This window comes from Mugil cephalus, chromosome 4 (genome assembly GCF_022458985.1).
Source record: "Mugil cephalus isolate CIBA_MC_2020 chromosome 4, CIBA_Mcephalus_1.1, whole genome shotgun sequence".
NCBI lineage: Eukaryota > Metazoa > Chordata > Actinopteri > Mugiliformes > Mugilidae > Mugil > Mugil cephalus.
Genome location: NC_061773.1, coordinates 19,694,956 through 19,711,705, shown reverse-complemented (window position 1 = coordinate 19,711,705; position 16,750 = coordinate 19,694,956). Strand labels below are relative to the sequence as shown.

Sequence of the window (16,750 nt, the reverse complement as noted above, 5' to 3'; positions counted from 1 at the left end):
CCCGTTTAAGAGGAAGAAACCTTGAGTTAATGTGAAGAAACTGGGTGGAAATACAGAAAAACGGGAAGGTGGGACGGAAGACAAGGTTGGAAGGAGGAGCCTAGGCGAGCAGATGAATTCACACATGCATCTGGATTAAGTGTACAGGCGGCATATGATATAAACATGAATACATGGGAGATTGATGGCGGATAAAAAGGATTTATACATGCAGCAATCAAAAATTTAATCAGAAAAGCCCAGCAGGTGAAATACGTGCTCATAAAGTTGCTGTTATATGAATAAACGAGAGCCCCGAGAAAACTATGTAACATCATTGATATATCACAGATGAATAGGCCGGAATAATGCATGCTAATATGTTAAATAGTGCAGGGATATGTGACATATTTTACTTTATCCCTGCCCTGCTACAACAACAGTTTTGAAATTCATCGTGTCCCGAGGAGATTGTGCAGCATGAAAGGTTAAAGCCCCTAATGCAGGTAACAGAAGCCCAGTCACAAGCGTCACCTCGCCTTTTTTATTCGACCATGCCTTATGAAAGGAGAAGCAAACATGTGACAAACAGTTGTGAAATGTAAACTGATATTTAAAAGGCTTGAATGTATTTGGGAAGTCAATTTCACATCTAGTCAGGCCACTTGAGAAGACGACATTTTTTAAATTTTATTTATTTATTATTATAGATCTAAACATATTATTTGGGTGATTACCCAAAGGAAAGATTTGCAGATCTAAAAATAAGTATTACCAATAATATTCTGCTTACAAACACAGCTAACATCCATAGTTCAGACATAATAGTGTTTGTTAATGCTTGCTGTGTTGCTGTGACTCTAGAGATGATGGACAGATGAAAGGTGCGAGTCGTTTTCATAGACCTTTGTTCCACCCGTTTGTCCGCACCGAGAGCTCCCGCCCAGCAAGATGCAAGCCGTGTCACTGACCCCTATCATCCACATACGCTCCGCTGAGATCAAACACGCACACAGTGTCAGCCAACCTGTTCCAATCACACTGTATTAGGCTCCCACCACGGGAAAGTACATAGTTGTCTCATACGTGAGTGGAGGGAGCGACTCTTCGTAGCACGTAGGTCCATTCAAACTGTTAAGGTCAGGCAGGAGGTGGAGGGTGGAGGCTGAGTCCACACTCGCACGTGATAAATCCACACAAACTTTGATGTGAGACATGTGCACAGACATGAAGTGGACTTGGCACCAGGTCAGACTCACAGTTTTTGTTTATTTACCATTATTCAAATGTAGTAAATGAGTGATGTAATTAAGAAAAGACACACGGCAGATGACACCTCCTTCTTTCTGTCAGGCTGTGTGCTGACTTCTGTTGCTATACTAAGATAAGATTAAACAGGACAATAGGCAACAAGCAACAAAAAGTACAGTACACAAAGTACAGTACACAAAGTGACAGCAGTTGTGAATGAAGTGACAGTGTAACTATGCTACATATGGGCTCAGTCTGACAGTCTGATGGCAGTGGGCACAAAGGAGCATCTATATAACGCGTTGATAGGAATTAAACAAACTTAGCTCACTAAAAGCATTTGGTAAAAACAGTCATTCCTGACTTGCATCGTGCTTTTTGTACGTAACCATTGTCTTTTGCTGGCTGCATTTCCTCCCTTTTCCATTCAACTCAGATCAATTCGAAAATACTATAAAAATGCAAGATTTGAGGAAAGCATGTTGCGAACAATCACACATATCGACTTCAACTTGACTCAAACTGTACATGAATATAAATATAAAAATAAAAAAAGAGAAACATTCTTTTTCTGTTTAGTTACTAAGACAGAGGTGATGAGTGCACTTTTAAATCTGGAGCTCCCTTTTAAACCGCTCTCATCTGTACTTGATTATTTTATTCTGTTGACAAATAGAAATCTAACAGTTTATCTGACTTTCTGTGCCCCTCACGTTCACTGAAACCGTCCAGTCGTCTTCCACGTTCAGTGATCGCAACAGCATCTGTCTGTCAGCCTCCAGTCACAGCGGTGCTGTTTCTGCATGTGACCAGTAGACGGTGCTTGTCCCACTGAAATGGCTTAGTCACAAACGAACATGCCAGTTCATTTCAACACTATTTTCCCCCCAATGAAAAAGTAGATTTGTTTTTTAACCTCTTTGATGAGTTCCTAGATGGGAACCATTGCTTGATAATGATAAAATCAGGCAACCATAGCAAAGATGATTGGCTTTGTAATGAAACCTGGGATAAATAAGGAATCACGTGGAACTTTCCTCACCTTTCGGAATGGCTTGCTTTTGTTTGTTCACTTCAGACACCTGGTGCATTTTGCTAAATAGAAAGAAATGCCGCTGATGAGTCGCTAACAGGCCGACGGTGTGATGGAGAGTTGTTCAGTGATGAATTCTTTTGGAGAGCCTTAATCACTTTTTTCTCATTCGGCCCCGCAAACACGCACACAGCCACACACACACAGGTACACACACACACGCACAAACAGCACAGCTCTGCTTTCGCACCAGTCATGAGGTTTTCTAATTTGCTATTCAGCTCTCACCTCAGAGTCTCACCTCCTCTCACTTCCAAATCCAGTGCTCAGCAGCACTTATCTCATGAGTCATGCCTGACCCCTGAGTTCACAGTTACAAAAGATCTCACCTCGCCCAACAAACACACACAAGCGTGCGCGCGTCCGCGCTCGCTGCTCTCACCTTTTTTCAGGCTTGAGCACTGATGGAAAGAGACAAACCCCTTTGTAGGAAAGCTATAGTGTAAATGGCGTTACATTATTGATGCAGGCTGAAAGAAGAGTAAACGGTTAGAGGTCCCATTACTGGCTGCTGCACGGTGGAGCACATTTTTTAAAGTGAGCTCCATTTATCGCAGTAGTCCCTCATTTTTTTAAAAAAAAATTATTTAAATCTTATATCAGAATTAGTTGTCAGAAAGTTGCGTGAGAATAAAGACTTTGTGCAGTGTATGGTGAGGCCATTTGGACATTCGGAGGACTTAGTATTGTTTAATAAACCTCAAGAGGCGAATCAAAAGACAAGATATGAGGAAGAATTCAGAATGTACTTTATAATTTAATGTTGGCTCAACTGAAATTAATCTCACAAGTTCACAGGGTCAATTCGAGAAATACTGGGCCTGGTTTGGGGGAATAAAAGTCATATCCTGAAAGCAGGGTCCACGATTACTCTGCCTCTGCACAGTGTAATTTATATGGCAATTTTATTTATGTAGCCATCATCATGGTCAGATGAACCTAATAATACAGACACCAACATTCACTAATTTTGTACAACATTGGGATTAAAGTCATCAAATGGAAAGGTGCTAATTTAGAGATTTGACTACTTACAGAGTGTCGAATAACACATTAACATACAGAGAATATTTTAATGTTGTAGCTGATCCCTGCAGAGTTAAACAGAGCCACTTACTGTAACACTTCAGGAATGTGACATTAAATTAATTTAAGCATCGTGTCGCTAGTAAGTGCAGCCTGCATCTGAGTAATGTACTATGTTAAAAATGGAAAAGCAGTAAAAGTGAGAAGGAAAAAAAAGACATTTAATGTTTCCACACAGCCTCTGCCATCAAAGTGTGTTTTCAGGTGGAGAAACAAAGAGCACAGTGACCTGATGAGTGGATTTTGTCTGGCGTGTGATGTGGTGACAGTCAAACTGCGTTTCATTACTCGGCCAAAAGATTTAGTTTTTGTGCTCAGCACACATCGACCTGCTGTTGTTTACCGCAGTATCTACCCCCATCACGTCATGCTTTTGTCATTTTGCCTATTACAGTGTGTGTGTGGAACCGCTGGGCGCGTATAATCTTTTTTCTGACAGTTTTTCCAGTGCGTTTTCCGCCACTGTTTGCTCGTCATGCGTACCTGCTTGTGCTGGCGTGGACGCTTGAGCTGGGGCAACAGGGACACAGTGCGTTAGTAAATCATTGCAGAAAGAGATGGATGCTCCTCTCCGACCGCGTCCGCGCTCCGGCATTGCTGAGTGGAGCTCTTATAAAGCCTGAGGGTATTCGAACCTCTCGGTCCATCCCCTACCTTTCTATGTATGTGCGTGCTTGTGTGTGAAGGTGCATCGCATTCCCTTTAAATAGTAATGACCCGGGAGCAAGGGCATGGGACTGCTTGTGATTGTGTTTTATGCCTTACACTTACTGCACAGTGGGGACTGCATACGCGTACACACAAACAACACACAAATGCATCTAGGGAATTACGCACACATACCAAATGCACAGGTACCTGGACACACACACACACACACACACACACACACGCTGGCACAAAGTAAAACTCCTTGTTGCAGTTTATACTCCGCTGAGCGAGTTCAGGTGGTGCCTTTGTAAAGTATTAATGGGGAAACACTCAGGCACATGCCTGAGTTCACATATAGCAAGGACCCCCAAACTAATGGAGAGATTAAGTAGGGACCCCCTACCTACTATATGTGTTCTATATTAAACTAGACTAGTGCTATTTATGAATATACATTATTATTATTATCATTTTGCATTCAGTATTAAGCTATTCAAATAATACACAGATTCATATACAATTTTTTTATTTCAAACATGTGCAACAGTAGGTAACACACATTAACATGAACCAAACATATTTTAGTAAAGGGATAAGGGATAGCTTAATATTGAATGCAAAATAATAATAATGTATATTCATAAGCCCCCAAGCGAGAAGGTCCAGGTTCGAGTCCAGCATGGGCCTTTCTGGGTGGAGTTTGCATGTTCTCCCTGTGTTTCCTGTGGGTTCTCTCCGGTTTCCTCCCACCCTCCAAAGACATGCTCGTTAGGCTAATTGGTGACCCTAAATTGACCCCACGTGTGGGTGTGAGTGCGAATGGTTGTTTGTCTCTGTGTTAGATCTGCGAGAGGCTGGAGACCTGTCCAGGGTGTACCCCGCCTCTCGCCCGATGCCAGCTGGGATAGGCTCCAGCAAACCCCTGCGACCCTAGTGAGGATTAAGCAGATTTAAGTAGAAGATGGGATGAGATGTATATTCATAAATAGCACTAGACCGAGTTTAATATAGAACACATGTAGTAGGTAGGGGGTCCCCACCTAATCTCTCCGTCAGTTTGGGGGTCCTTGACCTGAAAAACGTTGAAGACCCCTGCTGTAGAGGTTAAAGACATCCCTTTGAAGCTGGTGACTTTTTCAACTTTTATTGCATAAGACACTGTTGGTTGAAGAAAGGAAACTAAAGTGTGTCCTAAGAAGAACTTATCTGAGAATATGTATAATGTGAGATAGAATATAAATAGCAAATACATACATCCACATACATACAGCTATGGTATGTACTTCTGGCATATTTGCAATTTTTGCGTAGAGGGGGCCTGGTTTTCCGAGAAGCGCTTGTTAAAGGCCTGCAGAGGTGGAAAACCACATGCTTTCTCAAAGTGTTAATTGGCAGGAAACAATGTGCTGCGTATAAGAAATGATGCATAGAGTTTTCTGTTTAGCGCCGGAACCTGCAATTTCAATTTTGTCCACTTGATGTCACAAACATTGCAACGACAGCGCGGGCGGCAGCACAGGCAGAGCTGAGGAGAGGCAGCTGTGTCGGGATGAGTGCTCGTACAGCAGACATGCTCGCTCGCACTCCCCAAAAAATGAGACGCCGTAGCCACATAATGCTGAGTGACATTCATCCGGCGCGTGCTAGATTGACATGTTGTGATCAGCGGGAGGAGAGACGGAGCTGTAGGCAGCCTTGTGGCGTGAAACCTCTACAGACCTTATTTAGAGAACCCCTGAGACGAGGTGGGAACCTGGGGAATAACATAGCCTCAGTCCCTGGTGTTGCCTAATCACCTGCACCTTAAGCAAAGAACTGTCTAGACGTTTGCCCTCAGCTGATCTCGTGCAGAAAGTTTGCGGGAAAGAACTTAAAAGGGTGCCATTTTGACTGCAGACCCTGTTGTAATGAGCTGAGAGTAACTATGATGAAATGAATGCCTGAGCTGTAAACCTTTTTCAATTAGCACAGACACCTTTCGTGCATTTAAATGTGGACTTTTAATGAGACTGATGCAATTAGTGTAGGTAGACTGCGATGTAATCCATGTGCTATACGCCTTTTTCCTGGATGTTGCGGGCCTCCTTTCTATTCTGAGAGCTTGATTCATTTTCACTTTTACTTGTTGAATTTTATCGCGAAATTGTTACAGGAAGGGTGGCACAGATCAAGTGAAAATGTCAAATTAGCACAATCCTTTTAAAAGCAACCGAGCCCATATGTTTCAAGTTTCGTTGTCCTCGTTCATCCTGTGCATAATGTAAGTGAAGACAAAGTGTAGGTAACATCATCTGCCTTCCAGATGATGTATATATATATATGTACATATATATATATGTATATATATATGTATATATATATATATATGTATGTATGTATATATATACTGTATATATATATATATATATGACTTTCAATACATTCAAAACTTTAATTAGGATTAATACAGCCAATGCACATCAGTGCAAATTAATCACACCACTTTTTTTTCTTTTCACACTTTAACACTTTTTTTAAAATATATATATATATCACATCCAAATGTACCTGAAAGTGATATCACGCGAGCAAGACACTGAACCCCCAGTTGCCCCCAGTAGAAATTAATGTGTGTGTGCTTGTGTGAGTGAATGGGTAGATGCACCTGTTACTGTAAAAGCGCTTTGAGTACCAGTGGGTAGAAAGGTGCTATAGAACAAGCAAGAACATTTACCATTTACCAAGTGTGTATTACTCAGTTCTCAGCTGCTCACTAAGCTTCTTGCCCAAATCATAAAGTAAATGCAAATAACTTTGTTCTTGTTGAGTGAACCATCTGGCAGGGGTTTGAAGTTGAATGAAACACCAGCTCCTGAAACATCTGCTCCTTAGTTTCTGCTGCTTCTTTGACTTTTGGTATTTTTTGGTGCGTTACTCCCCTGTGCGGGGTCAAATTATTTACTGTCACTGCATCTCAGGGGCTGCTCCACAGTGTTGCTAGTGCTTTGATCACTTCCTGATTATATCATAATAATGATAATAACAGAACATGCATGTGTCACTGGTGCATTTTAAAAACATTGGGAAAAAAAAGAAATCCACAAGAAAAGCACATTCATATAGACGTATCTCATGAACACAATAAACACAACCCTGTTTGAAGGCTGCAACAGGGCATGACTAAGAACCAGAGGGGTAAACAATCAATTTAAAGCCTTATGTGTTGTTTTTTTGGTTGTGAGGTACACTATATTGCCAAAGGTATTTGCTCACCCATCGAAATAACTGATTTCTGGTGTTCTGATCACTTCCATGGTCACAGGTGTCTAAAATGAAGCACGTAGGGCTGCAGGCTGCTTCTACAAACATTTATCAAAGAATATGTCGCTCTCAGGAGTTAATTCCACCGTGGTACTGTGATAGGGTGCCACCTGTGCAACGAATTCAGTCGTGAAATTTCCTCGCTACTAAATATTCCGCAGTCAACTGTCAGTGAAAGAGAGTGGGAATGACAGCAAGTCAGCCAGGAAGTTGCAGGTCACGTAAAATCACAGAGCAAGATCACGCTGAGGCGCATAGTGCACAGAGGTCACCAACTTTCTGCTGAGTCAGTCGCTACAGACCTGCCTCCAAACTTCATGTGGCCTTCGGATTAGCTCTGGCGTGTAGAAAGCTTCATGGAATGGGTTTGCATGGCCCGGCAGCTGGATCCAAGCCAAGTGCAATGTAAAGTGTCGAATGCAGTGGTGTAAAACACGCCGCCACTGAACTCAAGAGCAGTGGAGACGCATTCTCTGGAGTGACCAATCACACTTCTCCATCTGGCAATCTGACGGAGCAATCTGGGTTTGGCTGTTGCCAGGAGACTGGTACTTATCTGACTGCATTGATCCAAGTGTGAAATTTGGTGCAGGACAGATTATGGTATGGGGTTGTTTTTCAGGAGCCGGGCTCGGCCCCTTAGTTCCAATGAAAGGAACTTGAAATGAATGACATGAATGCGTACCAGTACACGAAACAAGGCCTATAAAGACATGGATGAGTGAGTTTAGTGTGGAAGAACTTGACTGGCCTGACCTCAGTCCTGACCACAATCCAATGGAACACCTTTGGGATGAAGTACAAGACTGCGAGCCAGACCTTCTCCTTGTCTGACCTCACTAATGAGCTTCTGGAAGAATCTGTCAGAAATTCCCATAAACCCACTCTTAAACCTTCTGGAAAGTCTTCTCAGAAGAGCTGAAGCTGTTATAGCTGCAAAGGGTGGGTCAGCATAATATTAAACCCTATGGATTAAGAATGGGATGTCACTTGAATTCATATGCATGTAAAGGCAGGTTGAGCAAATACTTTTGGCAATATAGATAAAACCAAGATTCACTGAAAACTATTTTTGACCTTTTCGTGCAGAATATATGTCTTTCGAGGTCAAGAACTTAGCAGTGATTCATTTGCTCGTTAAACTTTGTTGAGTTTTAGTGATTCTACTCCTTTAAAGTACAATTCAATATGTTTGTGTAGAGTGGAAATAGAGTGAAAAGAGGCTTTGTCCATACCGTAGCCACTGCCTAGCCTTTACACATACACTTTTATCAAGAAAATATGATCCCAGAAATGATGATATCCGAATGAACACAGGAACACGATACACGTGTAATCTGGAATCATTAACCTGCTGAGACCTGTCTCTCCCAACGCTGTCCAACTTCTGAATTACCCATGACATCACATCCCATGTACCAGCCCTTGTCAATTTTCTGACTTGACAGGCAGGTTCTTGTGTGTCGCGCCCGGGCTCTGGTAATAGCGTGAGATAAGGTGCAGGGAATGCTAACTCCGTAATAGCATTCAGACGCCATGCCTATTAGCTCTGTATAACACTCCAGCAGTGGAAGGCACTGTCGACAACACTATAATGACCGCATTAACAGGCATTACACAGCCATTGGTTTTTTGAACCACTTACAGCCACTGTGCTCATGCATCATAACAGTGTGTTCAACATCACGCCCCGTGATAGCTGTGAGAGTTTATTTGTGGCAACTTGGAGTTGGCTTTCTTCTTCTCGCCTATTTCCACTCTGTCTCAATTTGTCACTCTACTTTCCTGTGTTCTTTTTGTTTAATCTGCTCCTTTCACTGCTAGACCCGGCGGTCTAGCACGCCCACACTGCTAGAGCCAGCAGTCATCCACGCGGGGCCTCTTTCGGTCCCAGCCTTCCCTCTCTGCGCTCTCCTCGCTGCTCATTTCCTCACCGCGAAGATGTTTTCATGACGAACACCTATTATTTAGAGTGACCTTCCTCCTTTCGCTCTCTCTCTCTGTCTTTCTCTTAGTCACAATGTTTCCTTCTTACATGATGCTTGAGAGGATTTGTCTGTGTTCCTTTGCATTATGCAGCTGAAAGCCCATTTACCTGACAGCACCACCGGGTCTCCTTCCTTTGCTGGAGACAGTAGTCACCAGAGATCAAAATTTCCTCCTAAACGTCATCAGTACAGCAACTTAATAAAGTTTGGGGAGTGGGTGCACTCTTTTATCCCTCCACGCATCCACCCTTGAGACCGGAGGATGAATGGATGATGAGTTAGGAGAGAGGGAATTGAGTTATTTTCAGTCATCAAGCTGTCTACCGTCTAGACAGTGGGTCAGATGATCTCGAAGATTTGAGTGTCAGCTGCTAAGACATGAGAAAACGTTGGCTTTGCAACACGAGATTAACTACACATCAGGGCCTTTTTTTTTTATCTGTTTGCTAACACATTTTTAGGATACAAAAAAAAGTGCAAAACACTGTCCTATATGTCAAACCTTGAAATAACTAGACACACGGAGCCTTGAGGAAATATTTAAAAAGTTATTCAGACATTTAAACTGAAAAAGAAAAACTGCACTATTCCAGACATTGGTTCTCCTTTGTACAAAAGATCAATTTTCCCTTCACTGATGTAGCAATCTTTTCACACATGGTTGATTTGTTGGACTTATAAGGCTTGTTTGTATAAATTGACATAATCACTTATTAAAAATGACACTGTGTCTCAAGTTTCCAGCAGAACACTGCTCATGGTAGCGTTGTGATAATAGGAAACCTGTCCTTGGACCTAAGTGAAAGACTCAGAGGTCACTCACATGATCATTTGAAACCGAAAGTAGCTTTTATGATCAGACGGACCAAAAGTGACCACACTGCCAGAGGATTTATACAATTAAACTTATTTTATGGACAGATACAGACAACTTCACATCACATATACACAGTTTAATAAATAATAACCACATGATTCCAATCAGCAAAAGTCCTGTCAAAAGAAGGCTGCTTCGTGCCCACAGTGGGCTAAGACGTACCAACATTTCAGTGTGGATGACGTGAAGAAGTCCAACAGCATTTGCTAAACAATCCAGGTTTGTGAGATTTGTGTCAGTAACAGGAAGGGTGTGTGTGAGGAGCTGAACAGTAGAGAGAATAATGCTGTGCTGTATTAAACCCACAGTGAAACTTTGATTTGGTTTGGAGAAGGATTCTTAATGCAGCAGGATAATGAGCCCAAATACACATCAAAGCTCTGCAGGAACTACTAGATGACCAAAGAAGACCACGCAGAGCCTGTCTGTCGTGGCGTATCCTCCAGACTCACATGACCTCACCAACACTTGAAGAAAAACCGAGCCTTACTTGCTTTGTGCAAAGCTATTTGGACGTTGCCGGACCACGCTGGGATAGGATGAGCTATCAGATTTGACACAGAACACATGCAGCTCCAGTGAATGCAGTCGTGAAAGTAAAAGTTGAACTAATACTCACATTGCCTGATATTCAGCTTTTCACTTTTGATGATTGCTAAAACAATTCTATAATTTGTAATAGTCTATTCATTTTGTCTCAGGATTTTGGTGTCTCACACTGTGGTCATATAATTCAAGTTGAACTATTTTAATATATATTATATATATAATATGTTTATGATCATATAACAGATCATAAACAAGTGTCTTGTCTCCGAAACCTGAAGTAGATGGTTTTCATTATCATGATCCCATTTCTCTCTGCATTGTGCAATAGGTATAATATCATTGTCTCGATGTGCCACACTGTGATTTTACGAGAAACCAAAGAGAAGCGGGACGATGATCAGTTCATTTGAGTTACAGGAAGAGAATTCCACCAACACAATTAGCACGAATGCAATCATGTGCACAAATGAACATCAACATCATTATAGGAAGGTCATCTCTCTCCCTCTCTATTATTTTTTATTGCTGCTTGGGTTTGACAGTGAAGCCTCGTGTCATATTTCTCCTGCTCCTTCTATTTTCATTTTCTCTCTTGTGGGTGCCAGACTTACCCGCTCGCTCCGCAGAGGCTTTAAAATGCCTTGGTGGGGGGATTACGTTAATCGAATTAAAATGAAAAACAAAATAAAAACAAAACAAAAACAAGATAACTTCTATACATTTCAGCTACCAAGAAAATGACAGGAATAAGATTACAGACACTTACAGACTTCACAGAGACGCTGTAAGGAGTTTTATGCAGAGCCACAGTGTTTGCCTCGTGCGCTGTCCGTGGTGCTGATTGTACTCTTGTCCAGTCAGCAGAACCAGCACCATGGACAGCGCCCGCGCTGTTTACACCATACAAATACTGTGTGTCGCTGGTTGTGTGAAATTAATAATCTGCTGGTTGCAGATATAGAGCAAATAATGACAAATAGTGCCTTATTGTCTGATGTATTTCCCACTGACAGATGTGACTGCATAGTGGTGGTGATGTGCGTTTCGTGAATGCTGCCATATTTTAGCCTTTTGATCTTCAGCATATCACACAACCCAGTCGGTAACCTCTTGTCTCTATTTTTCTCGCCTCGCTGCTCCAACAGCTTCCATTGTAGCCCAGAAGTGGTGGTGCCAAATGCAGCCATGCATGGACGGAGAGGAATGTAAGGTCCTTCCCGATCTGACCGGCTGGTCCTGCAGCACTGGCAACAAAGTCAAAACCACCAAGGTAAGAAGCACCTGTCTCTGTGTGCGTGTTTCTCTCCAGTGTCTACCTCTCAGTATATGGAAACATGTCACCTCATATGCAGATCTTTTCCTTGAATTAGTTGCCTCTGCATTAGTGCTTGTACACTGTCACTTAAACATATCTAGTGAGTTGATATCTTCTTATGATGCGACACAAAGTAAAGTTATCAGTGGTCACATCAATAAATCAGATGTGAAGTGTTCGCAAAGGATTAATGAATGTATTCAGCTACTTAGTGTCTTCCAGCTTGATAACATTTGATGCACATAAAACTGACCCCGATCTTCGGTTCAGTTGAAAACTTGATAACTCGTCTTTTTTCCAAACTGAATGTAGCTGTGTTAAGGTCTCAGAAGGGAATGCCAATAAAATTAAAGATAATCTTGTAAACAAAGGTTGACTGACTTTAAAAGATTACAATACAGAAGAGTTAGTCTAATTTAATCACTAACTTCAAACATTGATAAAAATTACAGTGAAAACTCAGAGCTAATCAACAAGCAAGCCCCTAGCTGAGTATCATTTGTGAGGCTTATGTTGCTGTATCTCTATAGGCAAAGGGTGGAGGATGGGGGGTGTAGGTGGGGGGATGGTGGGTGGGCTGAGGGAGAAAACACTAGACCTCTGTACTTCACTCCGCAACCCCAAACCGCCATTGTGTGATATCATGTAAAGTGACGCTCAGGTTCAGATAAGATAAATTGATTTAGATGAGGGCCCTTCATGGCCCTTTGTAAGCCGTTGAAGTGTGAAAGTTAATTTGCGGGACTTACGACCGGGGGGGTCGGGCGCGAGTACGTATGCGCCGGGGTGCGTGACGTGGGATCGAGCAGGTGCGGTTTATTTACAGGTGAAATATGAAAAGAGAAACAGTTGGACGGGAAAGAGGCGCGCAGGCGCCGTACGAGTAATTGCTCCAGAGAAGGCATAACTGCACAACATCTGTCGCATTCATTAGAATGCATTATGGCAGGGGCCTTCCACAGAGGCTTTACAATTAAGAGTCATAATTAAATTGGTGAGTGGGGTAGAATAAGGAACCGAGGCACTGCTGGTCTCAGACACAGGCAGTGGAATTAATGACCCTGGGCCTAACACCAACTCTGGGACCGATAGGTGCAATTATCCTCATTCTCTCGCATGTTGCCATCTCTCTTCTTCTTCTTCTTCATCTCCCCCTTTCTCCCTGTTTTTGTCTCTCCCCCTCCGTCTGACTAGCCTATCGGCTGAGGGAGGAATGTGGAGCCAGTGGCTGACTGCATCGGCGGACATTAATTGTGCATTTGCAAGGTGCTTTGGGACCGCGGAGCAGTTACTTGGAGACTTGGTGGCAGATGTCATTGAGGATAGTTGCGATGCGACATCGATTCCCTGGCAACTGCTCACACGGACGAGCTCTTTTTCTTTTCTCTGTACCACTCTTTTTTTCTACTGGGTCTCTTTTTACCCATGACCTGCTTTCACCACCTCAGCATCTTATTCACCACGATGATCTGTGTCTGTCCATCTTTCTTTCACTCCCACACAGCGTAGGCTGTAGAGAGATGCATAGATTGGCTGACCAAGTCATCAGAATGCTGTTAAGCAAGGAAAAGATACCACATAATGTTCTCCCCCGTGATCAGTTCCTCTAATGACACGGTCAGGCATTTACAGTACGCATGCAGGAGTGGAGCAGGAGCACTACAGTTTTTTTGATATATGAGCATATCTATTCATTACATTTGCTGATGGAAAACAAGTTCTTTACATCTCTAATTATGTGCCGTCAACTTACTGCCTGAGGGTAAACAAACCATTACAGCTCCAAGACATGTGAAATCCAGCTTTAGCAGTTGTGACAGTTGGTCCCTGAAATCAGCCAGATCGCTGCTAGACTGCGAACACACGTTTTCAGTCCAGCGAATGAGACACACAGTCAGAACCGGAAAGGAAACAGTTTGATTTTAAATATCGGTCCCCTGACCTGCGATTGTGTCTTTCAAATGGAAACATTCATTCTGCGAAGACGCGGGACACAGAGTCACTCTGTGTAATTGCGTGTCTCTGTTAAACTGATTCTCTTCTCTTATCTCTCTCGTATTGTTGCTTTTTTTAGGTCACCCGATAGCAAGAAAGCCACCGAGCCACGAGGAAACCTGAAACTTTCCGTGCGGAAAAAAGACGGATGACTCACATATATTTACTGTACGATGGGGACAAATATGAAAGAAAGAACCACTGTCGGGAGATCCATCAAAAGACAATTGGATAAAAAGCACTCATCATCAACCGTGTACGCTTGGCCACGTGGAGCCCCACTTGCAGCATACATGCTATGCTGGTTATTGAGACCAATGGACTACAATCAGGGTATATCTGTACAACAAATGGACCCTTATTTTCCAATAAAGGACAGTGTGGATTGACCACAAACACTGATAAAGCATTTCAAAGTATATATTTCAACAAAGTATTTGTGGACGAGTGTGAACCAGAAGCTGTGCAGCGAGCGCTGCTGGCCGCGGTCCAGGCCAGTGTGGAAGCTACTGCAGACAGCGGAGAGGATATTTGGGTGGAATGAAACTGATAGCAGCTCATAACTAGCAGATAGCAAATTAGCATCAAATTGCTCTTGTGGGTCAAGTCAGTACCACGAAGACTGTTTTGCGGGAGTCATTTTGCAGTTCTAATTAGGAAATGCAGTAGGATCATAAAAACATATTAAAAATTCATGTAAGATATTTGCACTAGTTGAAAACCGTTTGGGAATGTTTTGTTTTTCTAGATATCTCCCATGTTTTGCTGTGGATGTCACATGAAAATTGAAGGTGAGCATTTTGTAAAATGTCTGACACTTGAAGTAGATAAATATGTATATCCCACGCCCACTAATTCTGAGTAGTTATTCATTAAAAATGGCTCAGACTGCTGGGCTTTCGCTTACATGCTGCTTTTTACAACATGAACCAGTATAGTGTGATTCATCTGCCACATTTTATTGCCCAGAGATATTTCCAACCTCGGCCTTCAAAGTTCTATATCTAACATATCTATCTAACATATTCCGTCTGTGACCTCTCTTATGTTAACTGTTAAAAGGAGGCCCATAAATATTCAAACAAGGAGGACTAGTTGTCTTTATGTTGTTATTTCTCTTTATCGGCTATGTCTCTTTCTCCGTCGTCTTTACAAAGCACTGTAAATACAAACAAACTGTATCAATCTCTATTAAGAGATGTGTTTCTGTGCGCATGTTGCCCATTGATTGTCTCCAGAATTCCACTTCACGTCAGCGCTTCACTGAGATCTACTGTGATAATTGCCGCAGATAATGGTAGTTCAACCCTTTGCAAACATGCTTCTTTTTTCTCTACAGGCCTCGATCATTACTGCAATGAGTACAATGGCGTCGAGCCCCAAACAACCATCACACGTCTCTCCATTATCTCTGTCCATTCTCCCTCTGACTCCTCTCCCTCTCACTCCCCTTTTCTTTGAATCTTTCCCTCTGTTGTGCCTCTCCCTCGCTATTTTCTACCATATTACCCATCATACAAAAGATGGCACAGTTAAAATATATATATATTTTTTTTACACAATCCCAAACACTCGCTGCATCTTAATATCTCGGCCATTTGAACCAGCGTGCAGCGTTTTGCTTTGATGCCTTCCAAATCAATCTTTCTCTTATGGACACACATCCAAGTGCAAATCTTTCTCAAACTGTATCGGTCTGCCTCTCTGATATGTGAATGTGTTGGGTCAGTGTGCCCTGGGGTTAGCCTGCTGGGGGCTGCTCCTCGGCGAATGAGAGCCTCTGCTTTCAGACACGCAGCCTTGTGAGCTATGATAAATCTGTGGGAGCTGAGCCGCTGACTCTCCGGCTCCGACGCTGAGCTCTGAGCCAGAGGGAGCTTGGGGACAGCGGGGCTACCAGTGGCAGGCAGCTCCACTCTCTCATTACTGAGAGGCCTGGATAGCAACTGGGCTCCTCTCGGGACCACTGACACGGAATATTTTTAGGCTTACGGTGCAGCACTGCAGTTAGGCCAGTCATACCATGCTGCCCTCTTTCCAGGAGCGGCGTCTCAGCAACAATGGTCCATCTAGAGCGGCGGCACAATGATTCACCGCACGAGCACAAACGCCAGCGTTCGCATGAAGTCGCGTTTTTAACTTTCGCCGGCACCCACTCACACCCACGCACTGACGTGGGATAATAAGCAGAGAAAGTGACAAGTCTTAATTACAGCAGACATAAGGCTAAGCGTCTCTGAAGTATCCGTTTCCTTTCGTCCCCTCCGTCCCACTCTCTCTTCCTCCCCCCTCGCTCTTTCCCCCTCAGAGACTTCATGCTCTGTAGATGAGCCTGGCGCCTTGCTCCCTCCGTCCTACATGGCTCTCTGCAGCAGAATCAATATTTGAGGAGAGTTTGCGCTGCGCCGCTCCCTGGTGGCTGGGGTTTGACGCTGCAACTCCGCCCTCACTCTCAAACGCGTTTACAACGACAGAGTGGGGCCTGCCAGGGGACGAGTTCGCGCCTCGTCTCAGGTCACCGATATTTAACAAGAAAAATCCGCAGACTGTTCTGTGCGTACAGTTATTGCTGCTGTGCATGCTGGCCAGCCCTGCGGCACACCACCCTGCCTTTTTCTAATTTATTTAAGACGGAAGTGGACTGAACTTACCAGCTAGCCTCAAGG

At 43.1% G+C, this 16,750-nt stretch overlaps 1 protein-coding gene across 3 annotated transcripts in view; it reads left to right on the top strand.

Moving 5' to 3' along the window:
• The window catches only part of tafa4b (TAFA chemokine like family member 4b), a 39,692-nt gene extending 24,403 nt beyond the window's left edge, over positions 1–15,289 (top strand). For 2 of the 3 annotated variants that reach the window (XM_047581974.1, XM_047581973.1), the window contains 2 exons: positions 11,920–12,044; positions 14,164–15,289. In XM_047581974.1, coding sequence (XP_047437930.1) covers positions 11,920–12,044; positions 14,164–14,175 — 137 coding nt within the window. In that variant the 3' untranslated portion in view covers positions 14,176–15,289. Of the gene's footprint in view, positions 1–11,919; positions 12,045–13,283; positions 14,093–14,163 lie in introns of those variants that run through there. The other variant, XM_047581975.1, reaches the window with a different exon arrangement.
• Positions 15,290–16,750: the final 1,461 nt, after the last annotated feature.